General features: G+C 46.9%; 1 protein-coding gene across 1 annotated transcript in view; it reads right to left on the bottom strand.

The window, feature by feature from the left end:
- LOC126201595 (putative ammonium transporter 1) overlaps window positions 1-21,413 on the bottom strand; it is a 362,485-nt gene that overhangs the window by 123,505 nt on the left and 217,567 nt on the right. Inside the window, exon 4 of the mRNA XM_049936797.1 lies at window positions 283-510. Within this exon, the coding sequence (XP_049792754.1) occupies window positions 283-510 (228 nt within the window). The remainder of the gene's footprint in view (window positions 1-282; window positions 511-21,413) is intronic.

Below are 21,413 nucleotides of genomic sequence, written 5' to 3'. Positions count from 1 at the left end.
CGGCAATTAACTAAAAAAAAGGGATCATCAATTCAGTTATTGCAAGGAAGTGTGGACGGTAAAAATTGTAGAGAGAGACCAACAGATGACTACAGTAAGCAGATTCAGAAGGTTGTAGATTTCAGCAGTTATTCGGAGATAAAGAGACTTGCGCAGGGTATCAAACCAGTCTACGAACTGAAAACCACAACAACAACAACACCAACAACACAACATACGACAAAGACAGGGTGGTGTTACAGTTCGTCATGTGCAGACGGTCGCTGTAGGCTGCGGCCTCACCTGAGATGACGGCGCTGTAGATGAGGTAGGCGACGTACTGGCAGCGCTCTGCGACGGCGCCGGAGACGATGGTGGCGGCCGTGGCGGCGAAGACGAACTGGAAGAACCAGTGCGCCATCCTGTCGCTGGGCAGGCCTACGCTGGCCCACAGCTCCAGCCCGAGGAACTGGTTGCCCTTCCCGTACGCCAGCGCGTAGCCCACCAGCCAGTAGAAGAGCGCGCTCACGACTGCCAAGACCACGAGCAGTGTTAATGTTGTCAGCACGTCAGGGTGGCATTTCTAAACAGCATGGGTAGCAATAACTTCTGAAAAACTACTTACAGGTCTTCCAATTGCAGTATGTTCAAGAGAAATACTGAAATTAAAAAAATAAATAACTTTCTAAAAAAGAAAATTGGATGATTTATTCAAGACAACGAGCTTAATAAACTGAGCAAGTCAGTAGAGCATTGGTCAACATTTGGCCGTTATGCCAGCAGTTACTCGGCTTGGCATTGATTGACAAGAGTTGTTGGATCTCCTTCTGAGGGAGATCGTGCCAAATTCTGTCCATTTTGTGTGTTAGATCGTCAAAATTCCGAGATGGTTGGAGGGCCCTGCTCATAATGCTTCAAGCGTTCTCAATTGAGAAGAGATCCGGCGACCTCACTGGCCAAGTTAGGGCTTTGCAAGCACGAAGACAACCGGTAGAAACTCCCGCCGTGTGCAGGCGGGCATTATCTTGCTGAAACGTAAGCCTGGAAAGGCTTGCCAGAAGGACAACAAAACGGGTGGTAGAACTTCAACCGCAGAACTGTAAGTGTGCCACAGATGACAAACAAAAAAGTCCTGCTAAGAAAAGAAATGGCACCCCAGAGCACCATTCATGTCAGGCCGTCAGACGCATTCCACCACTGTTTCGGGTGTCTCCAGACACGTCTTTGCTAGTCATCGGAGCTCAGTTCGAAGCGGGACTCATCACTGAAGACAATTCCACTCCAGTCAACGAGTTTGCAGGCTGAAAACGTGTCCGGAGACGCCCCAGACAGCGATTGGTTACGAAATTGACACTTGTCCGGCACACGACCTAACAAACAGGAGTGACGGTCTAGGGTGCCTACTTAGTTCATAGTAGTACCCTTTTGGTTGTCATCCCGCGGCATCCCTACAGCGCAACGGCATGTCGACGATATTTTACGCCATGCTTTGTTGCCCTCCAAGGTAAGCCTTCCTGGGCTGACAATTCAAGATAATGCCAGCTCGCACACGGCGAGAATTTCTATTGCTTATCTTCGTGCTTGCCAAACCATATCTTGGCCAGCAACATCGCCGGATCTCTACCAGATTGAGAATGCTTGGAGCATTATGATCAGGGCCCTGCCGCCAGCTTGAGTTTTTGACGATCTAACGGGCGACTTAGGCAGAGATTGGCACGATATCCCTCAGGAGGACGCCCGGCAACTCTATCAATCAGTGCCAAGCTCAGGAACCGCTTGCACAAGGGCCACAGGTGGACCAACGCGTAACTGACTTGCTTAATTTTTGAAGTTCTTCCTCTTGAATAAATCATCCAACTTCTCTGTCACATCTACCTATTTCCGTCCCATTCGGATAGTTCCTTTGTGGGGCGTCGTTTTTTTTTTCTTTTTTTTTCTTAGAGTCTAAATGCAGATGCGAGCCAAGCCTATAGTCTACACCGTTGCATCTGAAAACGAAAGTTACCTGTACAGCGTCATCAAGACATAACGAAAGTCAGTCGTGGTCAGAACAATGTTCTTTGTGGTTGTGAGTCCACTCCGTCGGTGCTCAGTGAATTCGAACTAGGGCAAATTGTTGGCGCTCGTATGGTGGGTGCTTTCGCAACCGAGGTAGGCGAAGTGTTTGGCGTTTCAACAGCCACCGTATCGATGATTTACACCTCATACAGGGATGTAGGGCTATCATCATTCGCTGAGTCACAACTCGGACGGAACTGTGTGTTGAGTGATCCTGTCGGACGGTCGTTGAAGAGTATTGTGACGAAAAATAAGAGTACGACAGCAGTAGAAGTCACTACTGAACTGGATATCGCACTCGCGAACACTGTCAGCACCAAAAAAACACGAAGGGAGCTTCATAATCAAGGAATTTCTGGGAGATCTGGAATTCCACTCTACAGTAATGAAAATGGGTGTAACAGGGAAACGTCGTACCGCAGCCATATGAATCTGGTCTATGGGGCGATGGAAGGACGTCATTTGGCATGATAAGCCTTGCTGCACACTGTTTCCAACTTCTGGCCGAATTTACGTCCCAAGAGCGAAACATGAAGGAGGATCAGTGATGATTTGGACAGACTTATCTTGGTATTCCACGGTTCCCACGGCTAATCTTCAAGGTTGCAGAGGATTATGTTACAATTTTGGCTGATCAGGTCCATCCTATCTACGTCTACATGTATACTCCGCTAGCCACCAAGCGGTGTGTGGCGGAGGGCACAATTAGCGCCAAAGTCATAATTCCCTCCCCTCTGTTCCACTCCCGTATCGCGCGAGAGAGAAACGACTGTCTGAACGACTCAGTACGAGCTCTAGTTTCCCTTATCTTTGAATGGTGACCATTGCGCGATTTGAAAGTTGGAAGTAATACCATATGCTCTATATCCTCGGCGAAGATCGGATTTCGGAATTTAGTGGGCAGCCTGTTCCGTTTAGCGCGTCGTCTATCTGTAAGTGTGTCCCACTTCAAACTTTCAATGAGTTTTGTAACGCTCTCGCGATGGCTAAATGTACCAATCACGAATCTTGCCGCTATTCTTTGGACCTTCTCAATCTCTTGAATCAGACTCAACTGGTAAGAGTCCCATACAGACGAACAATACTCTAAGACTGGGCGAACTAACTTATTGTAAGCAATTTCCTTCGTTGAAGTACTGCATCGCTTCAGGATCCTACTAATAAACCGCAATCTAGAATTCGCCTTGCCCATTACTTGTGTAATCTGATCATTCCACTTGAGATCATTTCGAATAGTCACACCCAGATACTTGATCTATGTTACCGCTTACAGAGACTGGGCATTTATTTTGTACTCGTACATTAACGGGGATTTTCGCCTTGTTATACGCAGTAGGGTACACTTACTAATATGGAGAGATAATTTCCAGTCATTACACCACGCATTTATTTTCTGCAAATCCTCATTGATTTGTTCACGATTTTCGTGTGGTACTACTTTCCTACAGCATTATCGGCAAACAGTGTAATGCCGCTGTCAGTACCATCAATCAGACCGTTTATGTAAATCGTAAAAAGCAGCGGACCTATTACGCTGCCATGGAGCACACCTGAGGTTGTTTCTGTTGTAGTCACCCCATTCAGGACGACATACTGCTCTCTGTCTATTAGAAAACCTTCTATCCAAACGCATATGTCATTTGATAGACCGTAAGCGCGCACTATTTGGAGCAAGCGACAGTACGGAACTGAGTCGAACGCCTTTCGAAAGTCGAGAAATATGGCACCAACCTGGGAGCCGGAATCTAAAGCCTGTTGTATACAATGCACAAAGAGGACCAGCTGTGTCTCACATGACCGCTGTTTCCAAAAAACCGTGCTGGTTTCTGCAGATGAGCTTCTCAGAGTCTAAATGGTTCAAATGGCTCTAAGCACTATGGAACTTAATCTCAGAGTCTAGAAAGGTCATTATGTATGAACACAAAATATGTTCCACGACTCTACAACAAATCGACGTCAGTAAAATGTTTGTTCTCAAGAGCTGATGCTGTGTTCCAAGACGACTGGGATTCCACTGCTGGAATCGTCCGGGATTGGTTTTATGAGCACTAGGGTGAATTGTCGCATGTGTCCTATCCACCATTACTACCAGTTCTAAATATTATTGAGCGTTTCTGGTTCACTTTGAAGAAAAAAGTACATGATTGCTTTGCATCTTCATAATCGTTACCTAAACTTCCACTATTTTCCAGCAATGATCGTATAAGATTCCTTTGAACACCATACAGGACCTGTATTTATCCACCCCGAGAGTGGCGAGAGATATTTGTAATGGGGTAAGACTCGTGGTTTGTAAGTCGGCTGTTGCAGTAGCAAGCTGGATAGACTGTATTACGTTAAAAGCGTATTATGGCAATAAAAGTGTTTTGAAAAGAGTATACAATCCTGCAAAGGCTCGTTATTAAAAAATGTATGCAAGTTAAGTACCTGCAGACTTCTTTGTACCTACTGCATAAAGGAATCATCCACTAAGGCTACTGTGTCGCAAAGAAGAATGAGAAGTATCTGCAATTATCATCGAAAAACAAACCAAGTTGCCCAAACTTTTATAAAAATCTTCTTCTTCTTAACTCCATGTGTTTTCTTTAATACAAACGTTGCAGATCATATGGAGCTACCGGGAGAATTGCACTCTGGTACAGGCAGATTTTAAAACTTCTCGAAACTGATCTACTGCAGAGCACATTCCGTAAACCAGATTATGAACTATTTGCCGCTGTGATCCTTGCTTAATCTCAATTTCTATTCTATCTGCTCACTAAATGCTTCCCAAATATTTAAATATGTCTACTCTTTTAAAAATGAATTCGTTAATTATTAGTGGGGTTTGATCGTTGGGTGCGTTGATCTTGACCATTTACTCGGTTCTCTTACAATATTTATATAAGAACTTGTCATAAACTGAAAGGCCTCTTTGCTACCACTCATTAGAATAACATTGTCCGCATATGTAAGTCGATTTATTGTGATATTACACAGTTTATTAGAATCAATGAAGATAATTAACCGTCCTATTCAACTTCAAGTTACAAATCTTAACTATATTTCTTTTCTCCTACGAAAACGCAGTTATGCGCAGTTTGAACAATTATCATCAAAATTAATAATTCTTCGAACATTTTTTAACGGAGCCGGCTGGAGTGGCCGTGCGGTTCTAGGCGCTACACTCTGGAACCGAGCGAGCGCTACGGTCGCAGGTTCGAATCCTGCCTCCGGCATGGATGTGTGTGATGTCCTTAGGTTAGTTAGTTTTAATTAGTTCTACGTTCTAGGCGACTGATGACCTCAGATGTTAAGTCGAATAGTGCTCAGAACCATTTGAACCTTTTTTAACAGTTTAATGAGAGTCTAGGGGTCAGATGTGATGTGATAGTCATTTGGTTGGGCTTGTTGTGTTACCACATCGTCGCTCAACACTCCATTTCCTAGACTTTCCTGAAAACGAGCTTCCAGGATAACTGGAAGAGATCTTTTGGCTACAAGGATGGGAATAACCTTCCAGCATGGAAAGATCACAATCTAGTAGTCAAGTGACACATTTAAACCTAACAGTTCTCGGAAGACGGATGAGCAGAAATGATTACGTCTCTTGGTTACCAAGGTCCTTAGACCTTACCTCTTTAGTTTCTTGACTGTGGGGATGAAGGCGAAGTCTACAAAGAAAATGTGAACCGAAGAGATGCACTGATCGTTCGGATTACGAATAGCGGTGCCCCCTTAAAAAGAATACCCAGACGACGAAAGAAGAGCAACACGTGGCTTTGTCAAGAGAATACGAAAGTATATTAGAGGAAGAGGTGAATTTAAGAAAACTGACTTCGAATTTAAGCATTTTCATTTGCGTAACATCTTCTGTGAAAACCTGTTTGGGTCACATTCTAACACAAGTATGTGAGTAAATAATAAAAAGTGAATACGTGTTATATATGTTTTATTCGGTCTAGTCTATACTGCTACCTCCTAGAGTACAATCCGAAAAAAAACAACGCAATACGAAGGAATTATCCGAATGGGATGGAATTATGCAGGTGTGATGTACATGAACAGACAAACAAACTGTCACAATTTCAGAAAAACTGGATGAATTATTCAAGAGAAAGATCTTCACAAATTGAGCAGGTCAGTAAAGCATTGGTCCACCTCAGGTCTTTATTTAAGAAGTTATTCGGCTTGTCATTCATTGACAGAGTTGTTAGATGTACTCTTGAGAGATATCGTGCCAAATTCTGTCCATTTGGAGTTAGATCGTCAGAATTCCGAGATGATTGGTGGGCCCTGCCCCTATTACCCCAAACGCTCTCAGTTGGTGGGAGATCCGGCGACCTAGTTGGCCAAGGTAGGGTTTGCAAGCAGGAAGACAAGCAGTAGAAGCTCTCGCCGTGTGCGTGTGGACATTATCTTGCTGAAATGTAAGCCCAGGATGGCTTGCCATGAAGGGCAAGAAAACCAGACGTAGAATATTGTAGATGTATCGCTGTGCTGTAAGTGTGCTGTAGATGACAACCACAGGGATCTTGTTATAAAAAGAATGGGCACCCCAGACCATCACTCCTGGTTGTTGGGCGATATTCAGGTTGGAATCCCACTGTTCACTGGGCCGTCTCTATGGAATTTCATGAGTAGAACTGTCTTTAGTGGTGAGTCCCATTTCAAACTGAAGTCCGATGACCATCGAAGGCTTGTCAGGAGACGCCCTGGACGACGCTGGAGTACCAGCCTGGCTGAAGAACGACATACGGCCCGGCAACCAGGAGTGATGGTCTTCGTTGCCGTTTCTTTTCATAGCAGGACCCATTTTGATTGTCAATTGCGCCAACCTCACAGCACAGCGGTACGTCGACGTTATTCTATGTCCCGTTTTGTTGCCCTTTATGGTAAGCCTCCCTAGCTTACATTTCAGCAAGGTGATGCCTGCCCCCCTACTTGCGAGTGTTGTAGTGCTTTCCGCAGCCTTTCTTGGCCAGCAAGATCGCCGGATCTCTCCACAATTGAGAACGTGTGGAATGCTATGGCTAGAGCCCTCCCACCATCTCTTGATTTTGGACGATCTGACGCGCTATTTGGACAGAATTTGGCACGACTTCCCTTAGGAGGACATCCAGCAACACTGTCAGTCAATGCCAAACTGCTTGCATAAGAGGCAGATTTGGAACAATGCGTAACTGACTAGCTCAGTTTGTGAAGCTCTTTCTTTTGAATAAATCTTCCAATTTTCCTGAAATTGTGATCATTCGTTTGTCTGTACGTGTACCTCACTTATACCGAATTGCATCCCATTCGGATGATTCCTTCGTGGTGCGTCTTTTTTTGCCTAAGAATGTATTTAGAAAACTTTCTGCAACGAGTCCTCCACTGCTTCAAGTTACTGAAATCACTGCAGAATCGGACAGGCTGTTTACTGAATTCAGTCTGTATTAGTCTAATAGCAGAGTGATTATCGAGTCGACCTATATAAATAACAAAGAGTAGTGTGAGAGAGCATCATATAAACTTGGTGCTCACGTTAGGTCCGCAACACCCAAAACCTGTAAGGAACATACCGAAGCGTTATGCAGGATTCAGACACGCCTCCAAAAGTGACGCAACAGAAACAGGAAAGCTGCAGTGGCATTTTAGTTGCGCGTATGAACACAGAATTTTCAGTGGAGATACTCAAGTAATACAAATTTTGGCATGCCACAAAAAGTTCAGTTCGGTTGTACTCTGTGATGCCACTAGCTTTTCCCCACCACTGAATAGTGTCATTCCCTGCTCTCTGGTGGCTACATTTTGAAACACGAGTGTCGTGTCGTAATTATTATGGAGTAATTGCTGCTGTACACCGTTAGATTTCAGTGTGTTTTCATTTTATTACTGAAAAAAGTCACTACGGCCGTAGGTTCGAATCCTGCCTCGGGCACGGATGTGTGTGATGTCCTTAGGTTAGTTAGGTTTAGGTAGTTCTAAGTCTAGGGGTCTCATGATCTCAGATGTTAAGCCCCATAGTGCTTAGAGCTGCTTTTTTTAAATTTTTTTTTTTGAAAAAAGTAAAAACAATGGTCAGAACGTAGACTTTCGCAGCTTCCGGAACTACAGGAACCTGATATTACTGTTAAACCTACTGTAACAGTGTGTATGTGTGTGTGTGTGTGTGTGTGTGTATGTTGGGACTTACGGACACTCTACGTCGAGGTCATCAACGCCCTGAGACACATTAAAAGAAACGAATGTGAACCAATTTACACTACTTGCCATTAAAATTGCTACACCAAGAACATGACGAGCTACAGACGCGAAATTTAACCGACACGAAGAAGATGCTGTGATATGCAAATGATTAGCTTATCAGAGCATTCACACAAGGTTGGCGCCGGTGGCGACACCTACAACGTGCTGACATGACGAAAGTATCCAACCGATTTCTCATACACAAACAGCAGTTGACAAGCGTTGCCTGGTGAAACGTTGTTGTGATGCCTCGTGTAAGGAGGAGAAATGCATACCATCACGTTTCCGACTTGATTGTAGCCTATCGCGATTGCGGTTTATAGTATCGCGACATTGCTGCTCGCGTTGGCCGAGATCCAATGACTGTTAGCAGAATATGGAATCGGTGGGTTCAGGAGGGTAATACGGCATGCCGTTCTGGATCCAAACGGCCTCGTATCAGTATCAGTCGAGATGACAGGCATCTTATCCGCATGGCTGTAACGGATCGTGCAGCCACGTCTCGATCCCTGAGTCAACAGATGGGGACGTTTGCAAGACAACAACCACCTGCACGAACAGTTCGGCAACGTTTACAGCAGCATGGACTATCAGCTCGGAGAGCATGGCTGCGGTTACCCTTGACGCTGCATCACAGACAGGAGCGCCTGCGTTAGTGTACTTAACGACGAATGACAAAACGTCATTTTTTCGGATGAACCCAGGTTCTGTTTACAGCATCATGATGGTCGTATCCGTGTTTGGCGACATCGTGGTGAACGCACATTGGAAGCGTGTATTCGTCATCGCCTTACTGACGTATCACCGAGCGTGACGGTATGGGGTGCCATTGGTTACACGTCTCGGTCACCTCTTATTCGCATTGACGGCACTCTGAACAGTCGACGTAACATTTCAGATGTGTTACGACCCGTGGCTCTACCCTTCATTCGATCCCTGCGAAACCCTACATTTCAGCAGGGTAATGCACGACCGCGTGTTGCAGGTCGTGTAGGGGCCTATCTGGATACAGAAAATGTTCGACTGCTGCCCTGCCCAGCACATGCTCGAGATCTCTCACCAATTGAAAACGTCTGGTCAATTGTGGCCGAGCAACTGGCTCGTTACAATACGCCAGTCACTTTTCTTGATGAACTGTGGTATCGTGTTGAAGCTGCATGGGCAGCTGCACCTGTACACGCCATCCAAGCTCTGTTTGACTCAATGCCCAGGCGTATCAAGGCCGTTATTACGGCCAGAGGTGGTTGTCCTGGGTACTGATTTCTCAGGATCTACGCACCCAAATTGCGTGAAAGTGTAATAAAAGAAAATGATACAAATGGCTCTGAGCACTGTGGGACTTCACTTCAAAGATCATGAGTCCCCTAGAACTTAGAACTACTTAAACCTAACTAACCTAAGGACATCACACTCAACCATGCCCGAGGCAGGATTCGAACCTGCGACCGTAGCGGTCGCGCGGTTCCAGACTGTAGCGCCTAGAACCGTTCGGCCACCCTGGCCGGCAGTATGTAATCACATGTCAGTTCTAGTATAATATGTTTGTCCAACGAATACCCGTTTATCATCTGCATTTCTTCTTGGTGTAGCAATTTTAATGGCCAGTAGTGTAGTAAAATGGAAGCATACACGCAAAAAAAAGCGGGAATAGATGCAAAATGCTGTATAGGAAAATAAAACGTAAGGAAAACGAGAAAGGAGCGTCTAGAATGCCCACAGGAAATTGTCACTGGCTGTCCACTTACGCAAAATATGGGCGAGCCAGTCATCCTGTGAACAAATTAAGACTCTCTCCCTAAAATCTTGGTAAAAACATTGGACAAGTCACAGAACTTTAAAACTTTGACCACATTCGTTTGAGTATTTCCTATAAGAGATGGCATATGCACCGGCAAGTCAGCCGTGGCCCGCTGGTCAGAAAATAAAACGCAGTCCAATAAAAGGTGGCGCACAGTGACCTGGACGCCACAAGTACCACACATTGGAGGCTCCTCTCACCGGAGCAGGAAGCCATGGGTCATAGGACTGTGGCCTATCCGAAGGCGAGTGAGGAGAACCTCGCCCCGTCTACAGGGCGGGGGGCGGACGCGGCATTCCCGCTCACGCCGCGGAGAGTTACGCATAAGCTGATTGTCGCTGTTGCTACTCGAGATGTCGGGACGCGGAAGGGAACGCAAAGCTGCTGCCTTGGCGGAGTTGCTGCTCACGCTAGCAGGAACAACCGGCAAGAAGAAGAGGAAGACTACAACGCAGTGCTTTCGCTGCCAAAAGCTTGGCCACGTCGCCAAGCACTGCAGCGGAGCAGTTGCGTGCTTGAAGTGTGCGCAAGCACACGACACACGCGACTGCAAAAAGCAGAAGGACGCCCCCTGTACCTGCGCCAACTGCGGCGGCGCACACGCGGCCAACGCCCGCTCCTGCGCCTACAGAAGAAACTGGCGCGGACCGGAGAAGAAGACGCAGAAGCAAGTGACCACCACACACGAAGAGGTGGTCACTTGTACCGAAGACGTCGTCACCAGGCGCCTTAACGACGCCGTCCAAGAAGCCATGTCCGCCTTCAAATCCGCCATGGCGGAAGAGAGGGCGGCCATGCTGGCGGAACTGGGCGAGGCTCGGCGTCAGATTGCTGTGCTGACGCAAGAGCTTCGCTCAGCCAAAGCAGCTTCCGCCACAACCGCCGACACGGCCACCCAGGCGACTCCTCCACGGGAGGATTTCGCGACGGTGGCCACGCAGACCGACGTGCCTGCCGAAGGGGAGGCAACACAGCCCAAGACGGACACCGAAGCAGCAGCGCAAGAAGAAGAGTGGGAAGAAGTCCCATTCCTCCCGCTTCCAGATATGTACAGCGCAAGCGCTGTAACGCAGAAGATCGCTGCATCGCTTCGCGATGGTACGTACCCCCACCACGACAACCCTTATCCTTTCTTTCCACCTAACCATACCAAACCTCAACCCCCACATCAACCAATTGAGTACCCAGAAGGCCTTGTAGGTCTTTCTAGGGAGGATATTCTGATTAATTCCTACCCTATCTTTACCGAGTGGCAAATGCGCTACATCATCTTCGCTCTGGTCAACGGAGAATAAGAAAAAGCAGGATACACTATTCCCAGTATCCCAACCGAGGGAGAGCCCTCAGCAACAGCCAAGAAGAAGAAGAAAAATCGTCACACCGACAAGTACAGGAAATAGGTCATCGGCACTCCTTGCCAGTCCAGAAAAACCTACCAGTACAGAAAGAAGATTCGTCAAGATTCCCAGGGGAGTAAAGGCCAACAGGCCACAAACTTCCAACCGAACCTCCTCACAGTGAGGAAGTCATCAAAGGAGCAGCGTGCGTGTGTACAGGGCGGGGAAGAAGTACACCACACTCGCGTTGTGGGCTTGACTAAACGGAGCTTATTGTCAGACATTTCCAACCACTCATCCTGCCACCGACGCATGACTCGTGAGCTCAATAGCGAGGTGAGTGCGTGCAGGGGGATGGCACACTGAAATACTTGCGGATCGATACATGCCACCTTGGCCCTTCTGCCCTTTCATTCCACTGTGTAAGCATATAGACTCTCCCAGTAGTGTGGCGTAAGACTTCGCATTGAGCGCCAATTATGTTGAGTAACAGTGCTTTATTGCCAAAAGAATGGGGAATAACTGGGTGTACTGGAATGCTGAATAAAACCAATCGGCTTTAAAAAAAGTGTTGCATTACTTATTTAACGCCCTTGTACAATCTTCTTAAACATTAGCTTCGCCTAATGCTTTTATTGTTGTCATTCGATTTAGTAGACGTTGTAAATTACTAATCTCTCTATCTATTGTCTATTTTTCTCATAATTCGCTATCAGAATGTTTGTCTGTATCTACAGATGCTTTTTATTGTTTTCATTTGACCGATAGTCATAATTACTTCTGACTCACTCTCACCTCTTCTGACACATATCCTACTACCGGTGCTCGTAATATCTGGCAAGCAATAAAATGTATTATTTTCTATGAGCTTCAAGCAGTCAGTGAATAAGGTGGAACCTGCAACTAACAGTCGCAATGTTTACTGTTAACTTCAGATGGTTCAAATGGCTCTAAGCACTATGGGACAATATCTGAGGTCATCAGTCCCCTAGTCTTACAACTACTTAAACCTAACTAACCTAAGGACATCACACACATCCATGCCCGAGGCAGGATTCGAACCTGCGATCGTAGCAGCAGCGTTAACTGACCAAGTATAATGAACAGCAGGAAACACACACTAATAGGCTTAAAGATCAAGCTCTCAAATTGTAGTAGCTAATTTTCGTATAACTTCCATTTCGACATTGTCCTGTATGTGGGAGTCTGGCGCGGTTTCATGGCTAATGTAGAGAATTATGGCATCAGTGCAGATGGTGAACAGCTTCACATCCGTTGGTACCTACCTGTTGATAAGGTTCACGCAGGTCTCGGGTTCAGCTAACTTTTACTCACATAATTTTAGGTACAGAAAGTTGATTAAAACCTGAAGTTGACAGCAATGAGACTTTTGGGGAAAATTTAAGCGTACATCGAAAGGATAAGCTACTGGGTAATGCACGTGGTGTATTTGTCGCTGTAGACAGGAAACACAATCCACCGAGACAGAAACTGAAGCTGCATGTGAGATTATTTGGACAAGGCTGGGTATCAGGAGTGCGTATAAATTTATAATTGAATCCTTCAACCGCCGCGCGGGGTAGCCGTTCGGTCTGGGCGCCTTGCCACGGTTCGCGCGGCTGCCCCCTTCGGAGGTTTCGAGTCCTCCCTTGGGCATGGGTGTGTGTGTTGTCCTTAATGTAAGTTAGTTAGATTAAGTAGTGTGTAAGCCTAGGGACCGATGACCTCAGCAGTTTGGTCCCACAGAACTTACCACAAATTTCCAATCCTTCAACCGATAACCCCATGTAACCGAAAACTTTAGAGAAACCGCCAGCTCGCTTGTATATAAGTTCTCCAATCACACTGTAATCGTCGGAAGTGATTTTAACCGTCTAACAATCAATCGTTAGTGGTAGGCGTGACGTCTTTGAAACATATCTATATGGCCTCTCTGAAAACTATCTAGAACATATACTTAGGGACTCTGCTCATGATGGATATATATCAGATCTAATGGCAACAAATAGACAAATCCAAACAAGGTATTAGTGACTATGAGGCAGCTGTGGCAACAGTGATTACCAAGTACAAAGGACAACTAAAACAGAAAGAGATATGCGTTCAGCAGACTAGATAAAAAATCAGTGGTACCATATCTCCATGAGGAACTTGAAATTTTTAGCAAAGAGCAGGAGCCAGAGGAACTACGGCTGAAGATTAAAAAAAGTAGTTGACCATGCGCTAGATAGATATATACCCAGTAGCACAGTTCATGATGGGAGGGATACACCGTGATATAAAGTCATTATAAAGCAACAAAGGCTACTGCATAATAATGTATAGGGCTGTACATAGAGAGAAACTGAATGAAACACATCTGGCTGTCAAGAGCGCAAAGCGTGAGGCCTTCAGTGACTACCTTAGCAGAATACTGTCGAAAGATCTCTAAAATCCAAACAACTTCTGGGGCAAGTAGAGGCTATTAGTGGCACAAACGTTAGTGTCCAGTCGCTTGTGGAAGAGACAAGAGCTGAATTTGAGGGTAACAAAGCAAAAGAAGGAATAATTAATTCTGCTTTCAAATGTTTCGTTACGAAGGAAAATTCAATTCTCGTACCGCTGAAAAGATGACTGAAATAGATGGTAGTGTCAATGGGGTTGAGAAACAGCTGAAATCGTTAAAATTAAATAAAGCCGTAGGAGTCGATGGAATTTTCGGCAGAGTTAGCGTCTCTTCTAACTACAGTCTAGCGTATCTCCTTCAAACAAAGAATCGTGCCCCCTAGTTGGAAGAAAGCACACGTAACACCTGCCTACAAGAAAGGTGGTAGAAGTGATCCACAAAGCTGCCGTCCGGTATGTTCAACATCAATTTGTTGTTGCTGCCTCTGGATCATTGGGTCCCTGGTTCGATTCCCGTACGGGTTGGGGATTTTCTCTGCCCGGAGACTGGGTGTTCATGTTGTCAAAATGGTTCAAAAAGGCTCTAAGCACTATGGGACTTAAAATCTGAGGTCATCAGTCCCCTAGACTCAGAACTACTTAAACCTAACTAACCTAAGCACATCACACACATCCATGCCCGAGGCAGGATTCGAACCTGCGACCGTAGCAGTAGCGCGATTCCGGACTGAAGCGCCTAGAACCGCTCGGCCACAGCGGCTGGCTTTCATGTTGTTATCATCATCATCATCATCATCATTCGTGACAGCGGCTAAATTGGACTGTGTACAAAAATTGGACGGTGTAAAAATTGGGATTTCGCACGGGCGCTGATGGCCGCGCAGTTGAGCGCCCCGTAAACCAACCATAATATCCTCGATTTGTTGTAGAATCTTAGAATATATTCTGAGCTCGAACAAAATGAGGCATCTTGAACAGAATGAACACCTCCATGCCCATCAGCTTAGATTCCTAAACATCGATCATGTGAAGCCCAACTCTCTGTTTCTCAGCTGACATGCTGAAAGCTGTGGATCAAGGCACTCAGGTAGATGCAGTATTTAGTTATAATAGTTTAGTTTGTAAAGTGACGTAGTACGGAGAAAAATATGCTGTAAAGTCTTCCCGTTATCATCTGGTTCAAAATGGCTCTGAGCACTATGGGACTCAACTGCTGAGGTCATTAGTCCCCTAGAACTTAGAACTAGTTAAACCCAACTAACCTAAGGACATCACAAACATCCATGCCCCAGGCAGGATTCGAACCTGCGACCGTAGCGGTCTTGCGGTTCCAGACTGCAGCGCCTTTAACCGCACGGCCACTTCGGCCGGTATCATCTGGGAACCCCATGTTGTAGTAATGAAGGACATGCGATTTTTTTGTAAACTATCGAAATTTTCTTTTCATATGAGTTCCATGACCCGCTGCAGCAGGGAAAAGAAGCGAACCAGCCGAAAAATGCTCCTATGGGCGCACAAAAAATACGAATAAGTTCCTGTTTATTTAAAAGACTGTCTGCAAAGTGGGGTACCAGCTGCTTCATTGTACCTTCCTGAGCGACTTTAAAAATTTTCCCCAAAAATTTTTGCATGCAAAAATACTCGCGCTTTTTTATGCTGAGAGAGAAGAAGACAGTGGCAGTGACAAAGAGATGGAAAAGTAATACTGGAAGATAGTAGACACTGACTGTGTTGCAGAAAGAGCGAAGGAGACAATGGCAGTGTCAGAGAAAGAGAGCGACACAGTGACAGTGGAACATAGTTGACAGTGACAGAACAGTGCTAGGAAAAGAGTGAAGAAGACAGTGCCAGAGGGAGAGGAATAAAGAGGACGAGAAAGTGGAAGTGAGTTATTTAATCGTATGGCTAGGGCCCCTAGTCGCACAGACCGTTCGCCGTGTGCCGGTCTTTCAATTTGACGCCACTTCGACGACCTGCAGTCGATGAGAATGATGATGAGGACAACACAACACCCAGTCCCTGGCCGGAGAAAATTTCCCAACCCAGCCGGGAATCGAACCCGGGCCCAGAGGACTGACAGTCCGTCACGCTGACCATTCAGCTACCGGGGGCGGAGAGTGGGTGAGAGATAGTGATAATGAGAGACAGAGTGTACCAACGACGACGAGGAAAAGAGAGATAGTGACAGTGAGCAGCGACAGAAGTGTATGGAAGGAAAGAATGAGGTATTAGCAGTAAGAGAGAGCAAGAGGGAGGCCGTGACTGTAGTAGTAGGACAGAACGAAAGGGATTGTGACTGCGTCACAGGAGAGAGAGAGCCAGAGATACATAAAGAGATAATGGCAATGGAATGTATTCGCAGTTGCGAATAAGGACGACCATCAGATGTATAATGGAATGACAATGAAAATTTGTGCCGGATTGGGACCCGAACCCAGATTCTCCACTTATCTTGAGCAGTCGCTTTACCTTTAGCCTATGCGAGCACGCCTCATGTCAGACCCAAACTTCCACATTTCGTTAACCATGTATCTACAACCTGCACCCATACAGTCACTATGCATATTTCCGTACAGGGGAGACATTTTAATTGGAAATCACATGGCCAGTATCGACGGATAAATACGATATTGCAGTGCCGGTGTAATGACAATTAGTTGTGCTGAATGAGTGAATGAGAAAGGCAACCGGGAGTGGATGGGTATGAACAACTTGCAGCAGTGGACTAGTGGGTGTGAGTGAGTTACAGATGGGGGAGGAAGTGGAAGTTTCAGGTGAGCTGAATATTAAAAAACGCGGGAATATATTTTCAGGTCAAAATTTATCGAAAATGTTTTAAAGGTGTTGAGGAAGGTACACTACTGGCCATTAAAATTGCTACACCAAGAAGAATTGCAGATGATAAACGGGTATTCATTGGACAAATATATTATACTAGAACTGACATGTGATTACATTTTCACGCCATTTGGGTGCATAGATCCTGAGAAATCAGTAGCCAGAACAACCACCTCTGGCCGTAATAACGACCTTGATACTCCTGGGGATTGAGTCAAACAGAGCTTGGATGACGTGTACAGGTACAGCTGCCCATGCAGCTTCAACACGATAACACAGTTCATCAATAGTAGTGACTGGCGTATTGCGACGAACCAGTTGCTCTGCCAACATTGACCACACGTTTTCAGTTGGTGAGAGATCTGGAGAATGTGCCGGCTAGGGCAGCAGTGGAACATTTTCTGTATTCAGAAAGGCCCCTACAGGACCTGTAACATGCCGTCGAGCATTATCCTGCTGAATGTAGGGTTTCGCAGGGATCGAATGAAAGGGTAGAGCCACGGGTCGTAACACATCTGAAATGTAACGTCCACTGTTCAAAATGCCGTCAATGCGAACAAGAGGTTGGCCGAGACGTGTAACCAATGGCACCCCATACCACCACGCCGGGCGATACGCCAGTATGGCGATGACGAATACACGCTCCCGATGTGCGTTCACCGCGATGTCGCCAAACACGGATGCGAGCATCATGATGCTGTAAACAGAACCTGAATTCATAAAAAAAATGACGTTTTGCCATTCGCGCACCCATGTTCGTCGTTGAGTACACCATCGCAGGCGCTCCTGTCTGTGATGCAGCGTCAAGGGTAACCGCAGCCATGTTCTCCGAGCTGATATTCCATGCTGCTGAAAACTTCGTCGAGCTGTTCGCGCAGATGGTTGTTGTCTTGCAAATGTCCCCATCTGCTGACTCAGGGATCGAGACGTGGCTGCACGATCCGTTACAGCCATGCGGATAAGATGCCTGTCATCTCGACTGCTACTGATACGAGGCCGTTGGGATCCAGCAGGGCGTTTCGTATCACCCTCCTGAACCCACCGATTCCATATTCTGCTAACAGTCATTGGATCTCGACCAACGCGAGCAGCAATGTCGCGATACGATAAACCGCAATCGCGATAGACTACAATCCGACCTTTATCAAAGTAGGAAACGTGATGGTACGCATTTCTCCTCCTTACACGAGGCATCACAACAACGTTTCACCAGGCAACGCCGGTCAACTGCTGCTTCTGTATGAGAAATCGGTTGGAAACGTTCCTCATGTCAGCGCGTTTTAGGTGTCGCCACCGGCACCAACCTTGTGTGAATGCTCTGAAAAGCTAACCATTTGCATATCACAGCATCTTCTTCCTGTCGGTTAAATTCCGCATCTGTAGTACGTCATCTTCGTGGTGTAGCAATTTTAATGGCCAGTAGTGCAGAATTAGGCAGCTGGTACCCCAGTTTCCAGTCAAAGTCCTTTAAATAAACAGGGACATATTCACATTTTTTGTGCTGTGATAGGGGGATTTTTCGGCTAGTAGTCACATGCGGCGTGTGTGGTGCCGCCTATAGCACGGAGGAAGTCATTCTGGCCTTCGGTCGCAGTGCCGACTAAGCGTGGAAGAGACAGATACGAGAGAGTGACAGTGTGTGGGGTGCCAGGACGGCCAGTTTGCGAGCGGAGACGGCCTCGGCGTCCCTTTCACTGCACCTGAAAGCCCGCTCGTCCTCAGGTGTGAGCAGGAGGGCGCGGCGGGTCAGGGCGGTGGCCGCTGCAGCAGCAGTAGCAGACGAAGAGGTCGCCGCCGGCCCTGCCAAAGCCACGGCCGTGGCCCAGTTGCGAGCTGGCCGGCCTGGCAGCTGCGAGGCGAGGCCTCTGCCGGGGTCGCTGGGTGGGCCGTCCCAGGGAGACAGCGGGTCGATGCCGGCCGCCTCCCTGGAGTCCCAGCCGACATCGCCTGCTCCGTCCCGCTGCTAGCCTCGCCACCTCGTGCGCCCGGCCAGAAGCCGGGGACGCCTAGGGACGCCTACACCTCAGTGCTTACTCCTTCCTGACGTCTGGCCTGCAGCTCGTAGAGCCTTCTCATACTACAGTACTGGACATTTAAATTGCTACACCACGAACATGACGTGCTACAGACGCGAAATTTAACCGACACGAAGAAGATGCTGTGATATGCAAGTGATTAGCTTTTCAGGCCATTCACACAAGGTTGGCGCCGGTGGCGACACCTATAACGTGCTAACATGAGCAAAGTTTCCAACCGATTTCTCGTACACAAACAGCAGTTGACCTGCGTTGACGTTGTTGTGATGCCTCGTGTAAGGAGCAGATATGCGTACCATCACTTTTCCGACTTTGATAAAGGTCGGGTTGTAGCCTATCGCGATTGCGGTTTATCGCATCCTGAGATTGCTGCTCGCGTTGGTCGAGATCCAATGACTGTTAGCAGCATATGGAATCGGTGGGTTCAGGAGGGTAATACGGAACGCCGTGCTGCATCCCAACGGCCCCGTATCACTAACAGTCGAGATGACAGGCATCTTATCCGCATGGTTGTAACGGATAGTGCAGCCACGTCTCGATCCCTGAGTCAACAGATGGGGACGTTCGCAAGACAACAATCATCTGCACGAACAGTTCGACGACTTTAGCAGCAGCATGGACTATCAGCAGACCATGGCTGCGGTCACCAATGACGCTGCATCAGAGACAGGAGCGCTTGCGATGGTGTATTCAGCGACGAACCGGGGTGCACGAATGGCAAAACGTCATTTTTTCGGATGAATCCAGGTTCTGTTTACAGCATCATATGGTCGCATCCGTGTTTGGCGACATCGCGGTGAACGCACATTGGAAGCGTGTATTCGTCATCGCCTTACTGGCGTATTACCCGGCGTGACGGTATGGGGTGCCATTGGTTACACGTCTCGGTCACCTCTTCTTCGCATTGACTGCATTTTGAACAGTGGACGTTACATTTCAGATGTATTACGACCCGTGGCTCTAACCTTCATTCGATCCCTGCGAAACCCTACATTTCAGCAGGATAATGCACGACCTCATGTTGTGGGTCCTGTAGGGCCTTTCTGGATACAGAAAATGTTCGACTGCTGCCCTGGTCAGCACATTCTCCAGATCTCTCACGATTGAAAACGTCTGCTCAATGGTGACCGAGCAACTGGCTCGTCACAATATGCCAGTCACTACTCGTGATGAACTGTCGTATCGTGTTGAAGCTGCATGGGCAGCTGTACCTGTACAGGCCATGTACGCTCTGTTTGACTTAATGCCCAGGCGTATCACGGCCGTTATTACGGCCAGAGGTGGTTGTTCTGGGTATTGATTTCTCAGGATCTATGCTCCCAAATAGCGTGAAAATGTAATCACATGTCAGTTCTACTATAATACATTTTTCCTATGAATACCCGTTTATGATCTGCATTTCTTCTTGGTGTAGCAATTTTAATGGCCAGTGGTGTATTACTTACAATAGAAAGAAATACTCGGGGGGTAACAACCAGCAATCTCCTCCTGGCGTTGGTGTGCTCCTATTGGGGTGGGGATGATAACATGGAGAGAGAATGGGGGCAGGAAGAGATAGACCGACAGGGAGGGGGAAAGAGAAGGTGGACACAGATGTGAGGGAGGAGGAGATGGACAGTGGGAGGGATAGAGGGAAATGGGCAGAGGAAAGGGAGAACTTGGACAGAGAGGAGGAGGAGGAAATGGAAGAAAGAAGGAAAGAGAAGCAGATGGACAGAGGTAGGGAGGAGGAGGGGATAGAGTGAGAGAAGGCGAGGAGGAGATGGGCAGAAGAAGGAAAGAGCAGGAAATGGACAGAGGGAGGGGGAGGAGGGGATGGACAGAGAGATAGGGGGGGGGGAGGAGAGGGAGGAATCAGATGGACAGAGGTGGGAGTGGCAGATGACCCGAGAGATAGGGTAAGGACTGCAAAAAAGGTAAGAGAGATTTCTGTGGCTTCGATGGCATTTTACTCTCACTCCTTATGAGGTTGTAGTTTCGATCACAAACCTCTAAGGCTGGTTTGAAGCTGTTCTCCATTCCTGTAGCTTACTAGCTATACTCTTTTATTCCAGCGCAACGGCTGTATCCTGATCGTCAATGAACTGTTTCATATTGAGTCAGTGCGTAAGTTGGTGCCGTTGTTACAGCATCATGATTTTATTAGTATAAAATACGCTACAGCACATAACAGTACAGATAAGAAGACTGATACACTACTCAGTGATGTAATCACCACCTTTGTACAATGGCCGCCTGCCAGCGTCCAGGTAGTAGTTAAAATATATATATATATATATATATATATATATATATATATATATATAAGGTTCACCGGCCACTTGACTATCTTTTTCTTCTGTGAGAATGCACAAACAGAGCCCGAACTGTTACGGGAATCGGCAACGCGCCACGAGTAATGAGTATAATGGGCGGGGGCACTACGAATGTAGTGCGGGACAATACGTTGAGAATGTGAGTTCCGCGGAAGGCGTGCCAGAGATAAATCCCTGCAGTCGCGCTATCCTGTGTCCTCGATGGCTCAGATGGATAGAGCGTTTGCCATGTTAACAGGAGATCCCGGGTTCTAGTCCCGGTCGGGACACACATTTTCATCTGTCCCTGTTGACGTATGTCAACGCCTGTAAGCAAATAAGGGTGTTCATTTCATTGTAATAGTAGTTCCAGACCACAACAATTCTACAGGACAAGGTCCTGTAGAACTGTTATGGTTTCTAACTGAAGACATTTGTTAACCAGTTGCTACGAGAAGCGTCATCCTGATACACCTGTTCC

Source organism: Schistocerca nitens, chromosome 1, assembly GCF_023898315.1.
Source record: "Schistocerca nitens isolate TAMUIC-IGC-003100 chromosome 1, iqSchNite1.1, whole genome shotgun sequence".
Classification (NCBI taxonomy): Eukaryota; Metazoa; Arthropoda; class Insecta; order Orthoptera; family Acrididae; genus Schistocerca; species Schistocerca nitens.
This window is presented reverse-complemented; position numbering and strand designations above follow the sequence as displayed.